At 37.2% G+C, this 18,182-nt stretch overlaps 1 protein-coding gene across 1 annotated transcript in view; it reads left to right on the top strand.

The window, feature by feature from the left end:
• Adad1 (adenosine deaminase domain containing 1) overlaps window positions 1–18,182 on the top strand; it is a 36,492-nt gene that overhangs the window by 11,397 nt on the left and 6,913 nt on the right. Inside the window, exons 7-10 of the mRNA XM_057757273.1 lie at window positions 3,439–3,562; window positions 6,435–6,605; window positions 7,761–7,990; window positions 13,273–13,510. Coding sequence (XP_057613256.1) covers window positions 3,439–3,562; window positions 6,435–6,605; window positions 7,761–7,990; window positions 13,273–13,510 — 763 coding nt within the window. The remainder of the gene's footprint in view (window positions 1–3,438; window positions 3,563–6,434; window positions 6,606–7,760; window positions 7,991–13,272; window positions 13,511–18,182) is intronic.

Here is an 18,182-nt window from a genome sequence, read left to right as displayed (position 1 = left end):
AAGAGTATGTTCCTGGGGGCATTTTGACGTTGCAGCTCTATTTTAACTTTATCCAGCCTTTTAACATTTAGAGTTTTACTTTCATGCCAATCCCTGAACTTTGTATTAGAGATATTGATAAAATACTTTTTGATATTTGATATATGCTTAAGGAATTCTTATGGCATACCGCATATATATCTTCTCTTCCCACCTAGATTATAAACATATATAAAATACAGCATATATACCTTATATATACATATATCTTGTATATATATGTTTATAGAACTTAATACATAACATTTATTTTTATATGTGTAAGTTGAAAATCTAAGATTATGAAAAATGAAAAACTACTTTTAATAATGCAAACATGTATGAAAAGCTGGACATGTTAGGAGACCCCTGAATCCCAAAACTTGGGAATCGAGTGGAGGATCATGACTTCATAGTTAGCCTGGAATTACATAGTGAAGCCTTATCTCAACAAACAATTTATGAGAATTCATAGATAGGAAAGAAGTAACTGAATGAAAATCTTCCGTAATAGGCAAGAGTTAAGCTGGGACTTTAAATGCTAATGAGGCTTCCCTGAGAAGAGAGAAGGAAATATTTTTAGACAGAGGGAGGCATGAGGAAAAGGAAAAAAATATTTATAGGACCACAAGGAGATGAATAATATTATTATATATAAGGGAGTAAAATATTTAGATTGATAAGATACGGTTGGTACTAAGAGATGGCTTAAAAATCAGCTAAAAATTTGATAAGATTGACAATGCAAAAGATATTTATATCAGGAATACTTGATATATATAATTATTGGGAACATTGGCATCAGACAGATCTACAGTTAAAAATTACTTTGGGTAAATTACATACTTAGCATCTCTGTGCTTTAATTTTCTTCTCATTTTTAAAAATAAAGATAGTGGAAATAATCACCTGTGTATATTATTGAGTCGTTTGAATTAAATATTATAATGTAAATAATTTAGCCCAATATTTGAAATTTAGTAATTGGCTAAATTTACTAATTTATACTATTAATTAAAAGTTAAGGTAAATTTGTTTAGTGGTTGAAAACATTTAAAAATGATGAAAGTTAAACCTGAATTAGGTGATCACAGCTGAAGCTATTAAACTGGAGTTCCTGTGTAAGAACGTGAACAGAAAGAAAATCCATATTTAAATTTTAATATTTAAATCCATATTAAACATTTAAATTAATAATATGAACATGATAATAATAAACTAGAATGGATAAACATCACTTCAAGTTCACATGGTAGAATAGTGTCTTTGTGATCCCAGAAATTCTGGAAGGTGACATGAAGTTGTATGAAGAATATTAGAATAAGAACATTCTAGGAAATGCAGGTGTATATGTGGGCTAGTAAAATCTGAGGGAAATCAAGTGAACATTCCTGCAGTAACCTGTGTTTCTAGACTTACATTCCTTACCCTATTGTTTCAGCTGGGTTGTCAGAGGCTAACAGGAAAATAGATGTGTCTGGAAAGTAGTTAAATGATCTGACAAAAGCCCAGAAAGAAAATCACATTCTCTCTCATGTGCAGTTTTAACTTTTAGTGTTTGCATGTGCGTAAATAAGTGGGCGTGGGTATAGACTGTGAAACTAGATAGGGGACCACAAGTGGAAACTAGAGTGAGTGTCAAGGAGGGGGTAAGGACAGAAGGGTACGTGTAACATAGAAGCAGAAAGGAGCCTACTGAGGTGGAAAGCTATAAGGTAGAGAAGGGGACTGAAGGAGGAAAAAACAAGAAAAAAAAAACAATTTTGTTTGAAAAATATCATGATAAAAATGAGAAAGTATATTCTGGCTTTGGTATGCTGATCATGTAGATAAATCCTTGTCAGTCATGTACCATAGGGATTATTATCATTGATGTGAATTCTGTACACATTTCACAATGAAAATTTTTAAAAAGAAGCAGGCTAGGGAGATGTCTCAGCAGCTAAGAGCACTTGGTCCTCAATTGTGAGGACTATAGTTTTAACCCCAGGACCCATGTAATAAGCTGAGTAACCCCTTTAAATGCCTGTAACTCCTGCTCCAAGCAGAGCAGAAACAGGAGGATTGCTGGGGTCTGTTGGCTTCCAGCCTAATCAAGAAATGATCACCAGGTTCAGGAAGAGACCCTACCTCAGGATGAGGCAGAGAGTAATGGAGGGACAGACTTGGCATCCTCTTCTGGCTTCTGCACATGAGCACATGCACAGGCATGCACATACCCCCACACACGTGAGCATGCACTCACACTTCCTAGGGCAGCTGTGCTGGCCCTGCATGGTTCCATCTAAAGTGGATGCTCTATACCCCTTAGGTTGCACCTTTAATTCCAGCTTATTTGGAAAAGATTTAGCAACTACCTTGCACGATAACCTCTTATTCTTCATATCAGTTATTGTTTCCTTCAAAGCACATATTATAATGTGGGATTTGTTTGGCTTTCCCCCCTTGTCTCCTGCATGCTTAGTGAACGTATGTCTTTTTCAGCATTTCACCCTAGCATCTATTCAGGCCTGGTATAGGTCAGGACATTTCTAATGTCTGTCGCATGAGTAAGTCCCTCAGATTGCAGGTATAAATTGAACTTTGTTTGGAGGGTGAAGATTAGTTTATCTGAAATCATCAGCACAGAAGTAAAAGATAGAAAGAGGAAGACAGAGGTGAATTGTGTTGTTTTGAAGGAAAAGCAGTGAGCTACTCACTAGACTATTGACAGGACCCATAACTAGGATGTGGGAAAAGAAAAGACTGCCAATTGAATTGTCCATTTTCAAAGCATGGAATTTCAAATACGAACACAGCAAAATGTGGGTGGGAAAAAGACTACTGAGAAATACATAGAGATCTTCTTTATTTAAAAACAAGTCAGCTTCAATCCAACAACAACAAAAAACTAATTCAGTTTATAGAGAGATTGAGTGGACTGAAAAAAATTGGAAACACTATATAGAGAGTATTCAGGACAGAAGTAGAATAGTAAATGGAGTCTTTTAATTGTGGTACATATTGAAGGTTAAGGTTATTTGGTAATTCTGTTGTTTAATTAAAAATTTAGATGATGTAATGTGCATAAGATAGTTGCCACTTAAATTGAGATAACAGTCCTAAGACTGTTGAAACTGTATTTGCTATTTGTTTTATTTGACTGAAAATTGAGGATAGGGACTGAGAGATGGCTCAGCAGTTAACAGCTCTACTGCCTTTGTGGAGGACCTGAGTTTGATTCCCAGGGCCCACTTTGGGTGACTCTCTGCTTCCAAGGGCTCCAACACCTTCTGGCCTCTTTGGGCACTGGCGTACATGTAGCATACACACACACACACACACACACAAATATATATGTATAAAATCTTTTAAAAATGATGATAAAGGTAGAATTTGGGCAACTGAAGAAGGAGAATAACTGCTTGCTGCTGTTTTCAGCTGGACATCATGAAGTTGTGGCTATAGGCACAGGTGAATACAACTACAGCCAGTGCATCAAGCCGAATGGGAGAGTGCTGCATGATACTCATGCAGTTGTTACAGCAAGAAGGTCTCTCCTTAGGTAAGTTAAAGAATGCATTAAAGCCTTCAAATATTAATGTTCTCAGACCAGAGTAACTACATAAAAATTTCTGTTACAAGTAGAGCAATACTTACAATAGAGCGAAGGATATGATAGCCTCTAATCCAAGTCATCTGACATTTTTGTGTTGCTGTAGTAACCTCACCGTGGTAATTACACTGTCTTGTGTAGATTTTGGTAACTTCCTTGTGAACTAAATTTTAAGACCCCTACAAGATTTTTTAAAGTTAGAAATACCGTCTTTAAATGATAACTGGAAGTGTAACTTAGGTTTGCACAAAGTAAACTTAATCTTACTTCACTTCTAAATTAGATATACGTATCTGTCTTCGGGTTTCTATTGCTGTGAAGAGACACCATGACCACAGCAACTCTTATAAAGAAAACATTTAATTGGGGTGGCTCACTTACAGTTTCAGAGGTTCAGTCCATTATCATCTTGACAGGGAGCATGGTGGCGTGCAGGCAGATGTACCGGACCTGAGAGTCCTACATCTTGCAGGCAGCAGGAAGTCAACTGAGACACTGGGTGATATCCTGAGTGTAGGAAACCTCAAAAGCTGCCCTACAGTGACACACTTCTTCCAGTAAGCTCATACTCCAACAAAGCCACACCTTCTAATGCTACTCCCTCTGAGATTACAGGAGCCGATTACATTCAAACTACCTCATTACCCAAAGGCGGCAACAGAGGAGCACAGGTTTTCAGTTACAAATTCCAAGCATGGTCTACTGATTAGCAGAATATAAACAATGTATCCTCTAGACAAATGGTTCTCAACATTTGGGTCACATATCAGATATCCTACATATCAGATATGTTAGAATTAATAACAGTAGCAAAATTACAATTATGAAATAGCAATGAAATAATTTTATGGTTGGGGTTACCACAACCTTGAAGAGCTGTATTAAAGGGCTGAGAACCACTGCCTTAGACTGATAGATCAAAAGAGAAGGAAAGGGGCTAAAGTCAGATTTCCTTCTCCTTTTTTTTTCCAGACTGATCATTCTGCTCTTCACAAGAAGGAATAATAGCATGTGGTTCAAAATGGCCAAGAATGTTTGTTCTCTTTAGAAGCTACTGTTTATAAAAACATTAACAGTGAGAACTTAGTGTTACATCCCATGAAGTAGACCAATTTTTTTATTCTCTTGAGCCATTAAACTTTGTTGTCAGTTGTTTTACTTTTTTGATCTTTCCTCTTTTGACCTTTTGGGGGCCCACCACCCAGCTCCCAAATAAATCACACATGGAGTCTTATTCTTACTTATTAATGCCCAGCCTTAGCTTTTTTCTTGCCAGCTTTTCTTAAATTATCCCTACTACCTTTTACCTCTGGACTTTTTCCTTTTCTTACTTCTGTATATCTTACTTTCATTTTTAGTTCGTGGATGGCTGGGTGGCTGGACCCTGACATCTTCCTCCCTTTGTTCTTTCCTTGCTCCTCCTTCCCTTCCTTGTTTCTCCTTTTATTTATTCTCTCTGCCACCTATCCTTGCTACTGCCTCACTATTGGCCGTTTATCAGACCATCAGATGTTTTAGACAGGCAAAGAATCACAGCTTCACAGAGTTAAATAAATGCAACATAAATAAAAGTAACACACCTTAAAATAATATTCCCCAACAAAACTTCTTACAAACTTTCAAATCTAAGTAAGTGTTCTCATCCAACTTTTTAGTTATTAGTATTCTGCTACTCTTGTTTAATTTCTGTATTCTCACGGTTGCTCTTTTCTTTGCTGGAATATTGAAAAACAAATTTAGATCTGTTTTACCCGAAAAAATGCAATAGCTAACTCTAATAAGAAAGAATTGTATAATCTTAAAATTTGTTAGAGAAAAGTGCTGGGGAGATAGATGGATCAGTATGTTTGCTCTGCAAGCATGACAACCTGCTTGCAAATCTCTGGAACTCAAATATAAAGCTGGTCATGACTGCGTGTTCCTGTGACCCCAGCTTTAGGGAGTGGAGAGTCTCAGAGATCAATTGCCACCTAACCTAGCCTAAACTGTAAGCCAAACTGTCTTTCTCAAGGAAATAAGAGGGAGAGCAGTTGAGGAAGATGCCCATCGCTCTGTTTTAGCCTTTGCATGTGCACTGTCTTGCACACATATATACATAAAACACACACAGACAGACACAGCATTATTGTGTAAGCCCTTTAGGACATTGCAACTCACGGTTGTCCATCCTTCCTTGATACTGAAGGAATTATCTGACCTTCTTAATGCTACTTCTTACGTGTGGAGTGGTTTTCTGTGCTTGGCATTGTTACACACTGGTGTTTTATTATGTATTTCTGGTAGTGAGAATAGAGTGTAGCTTAAGGTCATGATGTTTTTGTAAAATAATATCAGTCCCTTACAGATTATTTGCCATCTTTCAGGCTATCTACTTCATTTCTAGTACAATGTAATGTTCCCTGTGTTACATCTGTGCTCTTGGATTTTTCTTCAGCACTAAGACACTTGAGCCACTGCTGATGACGGCAGTAATGAAACAGCAGGAGTAGCTTGTTTTGATAGGGGAAAGCATCAAGTTGGCTTTTCAGAGCTATCTCAGGAAGAAAGGAGGAACCTGGAGTCAGGGGTTCTTTACAAATATAAAGTGTAGGATCGTAATCAAGCAGTGACACTTTAATATAAGTTACAAGGCAGTCCAAGATGAGGACTTCTTGAGGTGCTTAATTTTTCAATAGATAAAGCTAAAGTTATGATAAGACTTGTCAATATCGAAACTTTTGACATACAGAGATATTGCTCATGTTACATTTGGTTATGATACTCATTAAGATAATATCTGCATTAAATTTTATTATTTAACAAATCACAACATTTATTTTAGGTACTTTTATAGACAGCTTCTACTCTTCTATAGCAAAAATCCTGCTATGATGGAAAAGTCAATCTTTTGTACAGAACCAGCTTCTAATCTGCTTACTCTGAAACAGAACATCAACATTTACCTCTACATGAACCAGTTGCCTAAAGGATCGGCCCAGATTAAGTCACAGTTGTAAGTATTATGAAAGTTGTTTTTAAGACAGTAGGATGATAACTGTATATATGTTCTGAATGCCTGTCTCAAACAGAGTAAGCTCAGTCCGTATTGGTACAAATTTGTATCCATATTGTAGCCTTGAGTTTCAGGGTACCACAAACCTCCCCTCTCCATTCACTCTGGCCGAGGCCAGTTCTAAAGGTGCTCACTCTTGTTTCACCACTGCTTCCACTCTACTTCACGAGCTTTAGGAGACTGTGGGTCTGTGCAGTACTCACATTCACATACAGGAGATTAAAAACTACTCTGTGGTCAAAATGTCATTACTGTGATGAATATATAATATCAGGTAAGGCAAATGCTGAACAGTACAGGCACAGTGAAGAAAGAAAAACATACCCAAGTCTAACCATCTAGAAATAACCACAGGCAATATTTTTTATAAAAGATTCTATAAATCACTTTGAAAATAAGAACTATGGCTAGATACAATTCAAGAAAAAATAACTTTAGATTTTATTAACATTTTATCATAGGTGAATCTTGAATAAAAGTTTTTCCATTTCATCATTTTGTAGTTCTAAATCTTTTTATATATAGAAGAAACTAGCTCACAAGTTACAAGAACAAATTTTTTTTTGTTATTATTACTGGTTTTTAAAGACAGGGCTTCATGTGTTCCAGACAATCCTTGAATAATATATCCTCATTATATAGGCAAAGCTGGTCTTAAACTTCTTTGCAGGAGTCATGGGGTTTATACAGCAGCTCACTATATACCCCTGGCTGGCATTGAAGTTGTTGGGTAGACAAGACTGGCTTTGAACTCATGGAAATCTGCTTGCCTCTGCCACCCATGTGCTGGAGTTAAAGGCGTACACCACCGTACTAGGCCTTACAATCCTATGTTAAAGGATATAAACAATGCTAAAAATAGGAAAATTGTGCTGCGACACTGTGTGTCGGTGATTTGTTGTTCGTTGTTATTTGTGGGGAGATGATGAATCCATTCCTATTTTCTTTGTGTTTGCTTCTGTTCATGGTATTGGAATGAAGTGTATCCTGGTAAATTAAACCTGTTAGAGACAAATTTTGAAAACATGCACATTTTACTTTTAACAAATTTGTATTTCTTAAAAAAATAAATAAAACTTTCTTTCCTCTCTCTAGACGCCTTAATCCACATTCTATTTCTGCGTTTGAAGCCAATGAAGAACTGAGTCTCCATGTGGCTGTTGAAGGCAAAATTTATCTTACTGTTTACTGTTCTGCTGATGGAATTAATAGAGTAAACAGTATGTCCTCAAGTGACAAGTTAACAAGATGGGAGGTGCTGGGTGTACAGGGAGCGTTGCTGAGTCACTTTATCCAGCCCGTTTATATCAGCAGTATACTTGTCGGTGAGTTGTAGCACAGTTTAGATATGACTTACCAGTATATAGCCAGCTTTTGCATACATGAAACTAAAGTAAAAACAGACATATTATCTGTTTTGTTGAGCTGTTGTTTTATAATGACTGGAAATTACACTTACTATATGACTTCTATAATCTTATTGGAGGCAAAGAATTAACATACTAGTCACTTAGATTTATTCCATCTGGAATTTACAGCTTCACTTATCTCATAATGAACCCCATTTCTTTATGGAAAAGATGCTGTTTGAACCTCCTAAATTTAAAAGCTCATGCTACATTTTATCTTCTCTGATATAAGAAATTGAATGATCATTTTGGATCCTTCTTTATATCATCTTAAGCATTTGATCATTATGAAGATCCTTTTAATTGGTCAGATAAATCTGATTAACTAGAATATAATTGACAGATTATTCATTTCCTAGCTAGAGGATGCTCTGAACTTTGGGTTTATATTTGAATGGCTTTTCAGATACTATCTCATTAAAAAAGAGTTTGGGGCTCTTCTTCTTTTCAGTTGGTATACAAAGTAATGGGATTCAAAATGACATTTTCATTTTCATATATGCATGTCATTATACATATTTCTATTGTTTTATGTGTTATCATTTAGCACACACAATAGTGGGAATCATAATATTTACATGCATGTGTATGTCATTGTACTGTGCTCATAACCATGTCTATTATCCACTAACTACATCCTCTTTCCTTCCCTCCCTCCTTTTGCTGGTCCTCTTTGAATTGCATGGTGTGTGTGTACACGTATATGCATGTACACACACATATATGTCTATATATATATAAATTCTTCATATGAGAGAAAACATGACTAAATACGTATTGTGTTTATATACTGAATTCCCTTTTCCCATTCACCTGTTAAAGGGCACCTAGGCAGGTTTCATGTCTTGTGTACTGTGCTTCGTGGTGTGTGTGTGTGTGCGTGTGCGCATGCATGCCAGTATTGTGCTATTTTGGATCTATAGGTCAATCATCATGGATCTATAGGTCAGTTTGATATCAGGTATTGTGATGATTTTAGCATTGATCTTTTTGCTTAGGATTAGGTTATTTAGATCTTTAGTGTGTCCATGGGAATTTTCTAATTGTTTTCTGATTCTGTGAAGAATGCTGTTTTTAATTTTAATGGAAATTGTGTCAATTTGTAGTTTGTTTTTTGTTAGCTATTTTCACAATGTAAATTTTGCATACCGATGGATTTGAGAGGTCTTTGCATACTCTGTCTCTCTCAATTTCTTTGTTTAGTGTTTTAAAGCTTTGATTGTAAAGGTATCTCATCTGTTCGGAAAGATTTATCTCTAAATACTTTTAAGCTATTGAGAATGGGATTCTTTCCTTGGTTTCTTTCTCTGCAAATTTGTCACTGATGTATAGAAATGCTAGTAATTTTTAAATGTTGATTTTGTAACCTACTTTGAAAAAAGTGTTTATAAGATCTTTGTGTGTAGAAGGACAGCCTTGTTTTCTTGTTATGTTAGAGGAAACACTGTAAGGTTTTCCCCACTTAGTATAATGTTAGCTGTAAATTTGTTGTATGTTTCCTTTATCTTGATTTCTCAGGGCTTTCCTCATGAAGAAATACTGAACTTTGTACGTGGTTTGTCCTGCTTCTATTTGAGATTATGATAAGATTTCTAACCCTAAGTCTATTCATGTTCTATGTCACAAAGCATTCATTTGTATATGCCAAAACATCCATCCTTAGATGCCTAGAATGAAACCAGCTGAACATGGTTCATGTTCTTCATGTGTCATTGGATTTGGTTTGCAAGTGTTTCATTGAGAACATTCACATCTGTGTTCTTTGAGGCAATCAGTATATAGTTGTTATGTCTTTGTCTGGTCTTTAACATCACAGAATGAGCTTGGTAGTGTTTCATCCCTTTTTTTTATAGACCAGGTCAAAGATGTGAGACTTTTTAAAATATTACCAAATAGCCCCAGTCAACTCTCCAGTAACCGTGGGTGAGAATACATGCTCATTTCCTATGCTTCGTGGGGAACTAATATTTGATACTTTTTAAGATCATATGGTTGACTAAAGTTCTTACTATGTTTACAGTTTTAGTCAATTCAAATACTTTCTCAAGGCATTTTAAATTTTTCTAAATCTTCTGTAGAAGTTCCTATTTGTTTTTGATAAATATGAGTTTGAGATATAAGAAATTTATGTGCATTTTCTGCAATCACAGACTTGATGAAGAGAACTTTTGTTAAGTTTTATGATGATGTTTTTAAAAATTGTCATTTGTATGATGTAACTTTACCCTGTAGTTATAATGTTGTTTAAGAGAACACACATTGATTCCTTTATGTGGTTGGTTAGTGGTTTGGAGCAGGAGTATAAGAATTAGATACCTGGTCATTTGACTGCCATCTTGCACTTGGCAGTTTAGGGTGGTAGCATACAGACAATAAAAAGAAAATGGTGCTGGAAAGTTGCTTCAGGTTTTTCATCTCACAATCTCTGTGGGTCCCACATGAAAATAATTGGCTGTCTGGTTTAACCTAAAAAAGTCTTATGTATATGAATAAGAAAATGAAGATTTCCAGAACTCTTGGAATCTGCCTATAAACCCAGAAGCATACATTTTAGAGACTCTTTGGGGGTTCTGACACAGGTAATTGAATGGCTCACATATTTAGCAATTCTCACTTAAAAGAGAGTGATTTGATACCTAGGACATCTTGAGAGTTAATTGAACTTTATTTGTTGTATCAAACAGTTTAGTACCTAATACATATAGCACTTACTAAATGCCATTCTAAATAGATATTCATCTAAGCCTGTTGTTAAAACACTCAGTAAAGTGGAATATAGGCGTGAGTACAGCCAGTTATGCTAATCAGGCAGCTCCAGTTCTTTACAGACTTCTTCCTTTTATATAATTGAACTTTGCTTCCCTTTTAATTCCATAGAAGGGAGCATTACAGATTAAATTTAATTCTTTGAAGATGACTTTATCTTCTTTTCTCTTAAGTCCTTTTTATAATTCATTTGTGTTTTTGTGTTCACATGTCATAGTATATATGTGCATTTGGAGGTCAGAAGGGATCTTACAAGAATAGGTTATCTCCTTCCACTGTGTGGGTTCTGGGACCAAACTCATTAGGAATTATGTCTGGGACTGTACAATTCTTTATATTTATTCTTCCAAGCCAATGTTAACTTAAAAGAATATGAATGCAAAGAACAGTGTGTTTAAATTTTCATTTTAATTTCTGAGAGGTTTTCAGGGTCTTTGATAGGAGGTTTAGATTTAAATAAAGGGCAAGAAGCATGCATAACCAGTCCCTTGTTAGGATCTATCCCACGCATCATTGTCTCAATTCTAGTTTCTCTGCAAGATTGTCTGACAAGTTGCCAAACTCCCACCCTTTCCCTGGCTCCCACTAGGATCCCAGACTTTTCAAGTTTCTTGGGGTGCATCTGAATTTTAGTAGTTTGATAGCCAAAGTGAGCTATGATAGAGACACATTTGGGTCTCTTGAGAATGCCTTCACTTCTTTCAACAATATTGTGTGAATACAAAGAAAGCTTTTATTACTGTTCATGTTAACCAAAAATGGTCATTCTATGAATTACTTTGTGTCCTTAAATTGGAACATTGTGGTTCCATAACAGCTATAATTTGTGCTCATTAGGTATAAAAAATTATTTGACTTTCACCAACAATCAGATGCTGATTTCATGTGAAAGCCTAAAAATCAAGACAGAGTGAACAGGTTCTTTCTGGCAGAACTCTGTAAAAAGTACCATTTCTTTGTGGTTTAGTACTGGTGCTTTGCATTTTTTTAATTTGTTTTTTTATTTTTTGTATGTGAGTGTTTTGCCTGCATGTGTGTCTGTGTACCATGGGCCTGCAGTGCTTGGAGAAGCCAGAAGAAGTCATCAGATCTTATAGTACTGAAGTTACAGAAAGTTGTGAGCTGCTCTGTGGATGCTGGGAATCAAACTCTGGTCCTCTGGAAAAACAGCCAGTGCTCTTAACCCCTGGGCACGCTCCAGTCCCTGGCTTTTAACCCCTGGGCATGCCCCAGTCCCTGGTTCTTAACCCCTGGGCACGCTCCAGTCCCTGGCTCTTAACACCTGGGCATGCCCCAGTCCCTGGTTCTTAACCTCTGGGCACGCTCCAGTCCCTGGTTCTTAACCCCTGGGCACACTCCAGTCCCTGGCTTGGTTCTTAACCCCTGGCTATGGGAAATAGACAAGATTGCCAGGCAAAAAATTGGAATCTTGGGGGTGGGGTGGGATGGGGGTAAGGGGAGATGGAGAGAGAAAAGTGTGAAGGAGAGGATGAGGGGAACTTGGGGAAACGGGATGATTGGGGATATAGGAAGGTTGGATAGGGGAGCAGGGAAACTCATATCTTAGTTAAGGGAGCCACCTAAGGGTTGGCAAGAGACTTGAACTTGGAGTGGCTACCAGATGCCCAGGGCAATGTCCCCAGTTAGTTCCTTGGGCACCTGAGGATAGGGAACCAGTCCCTGGTTCTTAACCCCTGGGCACGCTCCAGTCCCTGGCTCTTAACCCCTGGGCACGCTCCAGTCCCTGGTTCTTAACCCCTGGGCACGCCCCAGTCCCTGGTTCTTAACACCCCCCCCCCATGCTTCAGTCCCTGGTTCTTTACTTTTAGTCACTATTGCTTTTTTCCTTTTTGATCATTCCTCGATGGAAATTTTGTCATTAGCTTGTCCTGATTCTGGTCAAATATATGGAAATAACTGCTAAGAGGATAGATGTGGGTAGAGAAAATTAAGAGAAGTGAGCTTTAGGGTATTTGCAGTTAACCCGAAACACTATTAATAAAAACTCAGAGAGAAAGATTGAGCTGAAACCTGAAAAGCAGAAGAGCCAGCCACTGGCTCTTACCTCAGTCTCAGTCCAAAATGACAATCCTGCCTCCAGGAATCTCAGAATAAGACTGAGCCCGAGAGCTGTTTCCTCCCATTTTATAATCCTTTCTCGGGCTGGGATTAAAGGTGTCCCCTGCCCGGTTTCTAGGGCAAACTAGTGTGGCTACTGGGATTAAAAGTGTATGGTGGTGGTCTGTATGGCTGACCTTCAGGCAAGCTTAATGGTTAAAAAACAAATGAAATGTGCGATAGAGAAAATTAAAAGAGAAGTAAACTTTGGAGTATTTACAGTTAACCTATTCCTATTATATACTTTTTTTTTTTTAGCACAATCTTTTCTTTTGACCTTAAATTTCTGAGTATGTTTTGTTTTTGCTTTCTAGGTGATGGGAATTGCAGTGACACTAGAGGCTTAGAAATCGCAATAAACCAACGTGTTGATGATGCGCTCACTTCAAAACTTCCCATGTTTTACTTGGTCAACAGACCTCACATTAGCTTAGTGCCCACTGCGTATCCTCTGCAAATAAACTTGGACCACAAATCACTCAGTCTGAACTGGGCACAAGGGGATAATTCTTTGGAGATTGTGGATGGCCTAAGTGGGAAGATCACTGAAAGGTTAGAATTGCTACTTTCTCTAAAATCATATATTAAGCACAAGAAGAGTTTTTATTGAAATTTTATTCTTAACAATTCTGTACATTATTTATTGGATTCTGAACAACTGTATTGAGTGTGGCCAGGTTTCCAACATCATATTCATTATAACTTTCTTTTTGAATAATACAAGCTTACAAAGTTATAATGGTGAAGCCAGCATTAAAACCCAAGGAATCTGGCTTTAGGCCTGTGTTTGTTAAAATATTAGAATCATAGAATTGGTTCTGCTAAATCTAAATTTCTGGATCTGGGGTTAGGAAGCTGCATTTTTCACATTCTGTCCCAAATATTACGAACACATAAGTGTAAGAACTATTCTATTATGATACCATGTGGTCACCCCTGTCCTAAGGATTTCAAACTGGAACCCTAATATAGACATTTTATTTCCAAAGGCATTATTGTTAATCATAATATTCTGTGCCTTTTGGATATTTCTTTGTGATATTCATGTAATTCATTATTGAATAAAATTAAAACCTTCTAGTAATGGCTAAATATTTTTTAAATGAGCAGTGAGTAATGCTGCTAATAGCTTACTGCCCAGGGAGGCATTTTTCCTTTGTTACTATAGCCGTGGAAAGTTATCTAGGATCTAGTAAATAACCCTTACCCATGCACATACAAGTAAACCTGAGTAAACCCAAGATTCTTTTAGGGTGGCTTTTTTTTTTTTCAAATTTACAGACTTTAAATATCTTCCTCTTCAAAGGACATTTAATCAAGACCAATGCAACTCTTTCTTGGCATGAACATCATCAAGTCTTGGGCTAATATGCAGGATAGTGTCAAGAATAATACAGAGTGTAGCACAACAAATATATTGTCTGGCTTTGGATTATAAATAGATTCAGCCTTGCCTTACACATACACAAATATAAGATATTTTAAAACTCAGAAAATAATGGCATGACAAAATAGAGTAAATAATGTGAAACTAGTTTAATTTCTTACTATGGTCTAGTATTTGCAAATAATTACAAATAAGGCAGTGGATGTGTCCAACTCCAGACTAAGTTTTAGCCCCAAAGAATCAGTGAAGCAAAGAAAGTCTACTGTTACTAACCCTGTAACTCTGGCCCCAGGAGAAAGAAGCAGGGAGGGTCCTGAGTTAGACTAGCCCAGGCTTCTAGCAAATTAGGTGTTTGAGCTGTATCTCAAAGACTGTATCATAAAATAAAATAAAAAGATTTTTAAAGTCATGGTCTCATTACCTAACTCTGGCCTGGAACTTAGCAATCCATTGGCCTCTGCCTCCAGAGTGCTGAGGTTAAAGGGTGTGTGCCACCATACCCAGATTCCCAAAAAGGTCTTAATTTTTTTTAGTTGAGTAATGTACATATCACATTTTCATTACCCATTCTTCTGTTGAGGGGAGTTTAGGTTTAGGTTGTTTCCTGGATGTCGCAAATAGAGCAGCAATGAACATGACTGTATCTGTGGAGCAGGAGTGCCAAGTCCTTTAGATAGAAACCCAGGCGTGATACAGTGGGTCATATGGTAGGTTGATTGAGTCTGATGGTTTTCATTACTGATTTCCACAGTGAGTCCATCAATTTGCATTCCCATCCAAAGTTATTAAGGGTTCTGCTTTCTCCACAACTTTCCCAGCCTTTGTTGTCAGTTGTTTTGTTTAAATTAGCCATTCTGCCTGGAGTGGGATGAAATCCCAGAGTTCCTATCTGTTAAGGATAATGAACATTTTTTGAGGTATTTCTTAACCACTTTTTTTTTCTTACTGAAAACTCCCTAGCCCATTTTTTAAAATTGGGTCATTAGTTTCCTTGATTCTTGTTTTGTTCTTGCTTGTTTGAGTTTTGTATATTCTGGGTATTAATCTTTTGTTGATGTATAGCTGGAAAAGACTCCAATTTTATGGGTTTCTTCTTTAGTCACTTGGTTGTTTCCTTTTCTGTGCAGGTGCCTTTTAGTTTTATGAGGTCCCACTTGTCAGTCGTTCACGTTGATAGCTCAGCAAATGGAGTCTTATCCAAAAGTTATTTTCTATACCTGTATCTTATAGTATATTCTCTACGTATTCCATTGGCAGTTTTAGTGTTTCAGGTTTCAGAGTGAGATCTTTGACCCACCTGAATCTAATTTTTGTGCTGCATGATAGATAAAGGTCTAATTTCATTTTTCTACATGTGGACATTCAGTTTTCCCAGTACCATTTGTTGAAGATTCTGTCTTCAGTGGATGTGTCTTACTTCTTTGTCAAATATCACATGGCTGTAGTTAGAGCATGCACATACACATACACAATAATAATAAGCTATCAGCTTGAGATGGTGACATAGGAGGGCCTTAGGGAAAGAAAAGGAAAAGGGAGGACATTCTACACAGAGAAACCCTGTCCCGGAAAAGAAAAAAAAATGAGGTGAAGGAAGGAAAGAAGGAAAAGAAAGAACATCTGAGTGCTGGGAAAATGGCTTAATGACCAAGAGCAGTTGCTGATTTTGCAGAGGATGGGAATTTGAATCCCAGCACCCACATGGGGTGGCTCACCACCACCTGTAACTCCAACTCCAGATGATTTGACTCCCGTGTCTGGATTCCAAGGCTCCTTAACATGCACATGTACATATGTACATATATTAATATACACATGCAGACATACACATCTAAATAAAATTTTTAAGAGTATCCAACTGTGTGTGTGCGTGCGTGCGTGTGTGTGTGTGTGTGTGTGTGTGTGTGTGTGTGTGTGTGTTAAAGCAGAGTCTCTATATAGGTTAGCCTCAGGTTTTCAGTTACCTTGTCTCAGCCTGCTAAGTGTTAGGGATACAGGCATGGATCACCGTATCTGTTAGGAATCCACCAATCCTTGCATGAAGCAGACGTATCTTGCATCATGAAACATGTTGAAAGATTATTTCTTTCCCATCATACACACAAAACTTACAAAGAACACTTGCTGATAATCAAAACTGCAACCAAAAAATTGACAGCATATTAAAAACACAAGTGTAAATGTTATTTTCTTTTTCCCCCTCTTTTGGGTCTTGCAGGGGCTGCCACCCAGCTACCAAATAAATCACACATGGAGGATTATTATTACTTATGAATGCCTGGCCTTAGCTTGGTCTGTTTCTAACCAGCTTTTCTTAAATTATCCCAGCTATCTTCTGCCTCTGGGCCTTTCCCTTTCTCAATTTCTGCATATCTTTCTTTACTTCTTACTCCACGGCTTCCTGTGGTCTGGCCTCTTGAGTCCTCCTCTCATTTCTTGATCTCTCTACTCCCCCTTTTTTCCTTCTATTTATTCTCTCTGTCTGCCAGCCCAACCTCTCCTTTCTCCTGCCTCACTATTGGCCCTTCAGCTCTTTATTAGACCATCAGGTGTTTTAAACAGGCAAAAAATCACAGCTTCACAGAGTTAAACAAATGCAACATAAAAGAATGCAACACATCTTTGTATCATTAAACAGGTATTCAACAGCATAAACAAATGTAACACATCTTAAAATAATACTCTACAACATGTAAATGTGGTAGTAGAGATGACACCAAATTAGAAATTTATATTTATCACCATTATTCCTATCATCACTCTGCTAGAGCACATAACAAGGACCTACTAAGGAGTAACCGTAAAAGGAGAGTAGTAGGTGGTTTGTTGAAGAGTACAGTACAGCTTTATTGACTCAGAACACTATCATGATTGGTGAGGAAATGTCAGGGTGATGTTTGCTGTTACTGCTGTACATAACATCAATATGTTGAATAAAAAAAAGTAGACATAAAATACGGGGGAGTGGAGTTAAACGACCACTGTTAAGGGGATTTTATAGATTGAAGCCAGTACCTCACAAACACTAGGCACATGTTCTGTTGTGTTCCTCAGTTCTGCTGAAAAGCCCAAGGAATTTACGGAGAATCTACCAGTACTATCATGGTAGGAAATTAATATACAGAGATTAATGGATTTTGTATACATGAGTGCATGCTAACATTTGCTACATATAAACAACCTCAAATTCAGTGATTTAAAGCAACACTATATTATTGTTTCTCAATAAATGTTTGGATCAGCTGAGCGGTTCTTCTGGATCTAGTTAGAACTCCTGCAGGCATCTGGAGTCAGGTGTGGGTCAAGTAAAATGTCACTTTGGTTGATCTCTTAGAGGAATAACTGTCCTTTACCCATTAGTAGGCTAGTCAAAGCACTCTTACCTGAACATGAAGGGGTCTCAAGAGAAGAACGCAGGGTTCCCCTGAAACCTAGACTCTGAACTTGCACATTTTCTCTTTGTGCACCATAACAAATCACAAGGCTAGCACATGTTCTAGGGGGCGTCTGCCTCTGATAAGCTACATGGAAACCAGAAGAATCGAGGATTTTTACAGTTTTAATCATCTGTCACAAGAACAGCTAATATGAGGGGGAAGTTGCTTAGTGCTTTGTGATCTGTGAACCCACTTCTGTTACAACAGACGAATAATGTATTCATGTGCGTGCACACACACATGCATGGATGGATGGTTTCAAAGTAGTGTTTTTTAAATTACATTTTGCTTGCAGAGAATGCATTGTACAATTTCAGGAGATTTGATACATGTATCCATCCAGGTGACCTATTACTCTAGTCAAAATTCAGTGGCTATCACCACTCCAGAAGGTATTTCT

This window comes from Chionomys nivalis, chromosome 24 (genome assembly GCF_950005125.1).
Source record: "Chionomys nivalis chromosome 24, mChiNiv1.1, whole genome shotgun sequence".
Classification (NCBI taxonomy): Eukaryota; Metazoa; Chordata; class Mammalia; order Rodentia; family Cricetidae; genus Chionomys; species Chionomys nivalis.
This window is presented reverse-complemented; position numbering and strand designations above follow the sequence as displayed.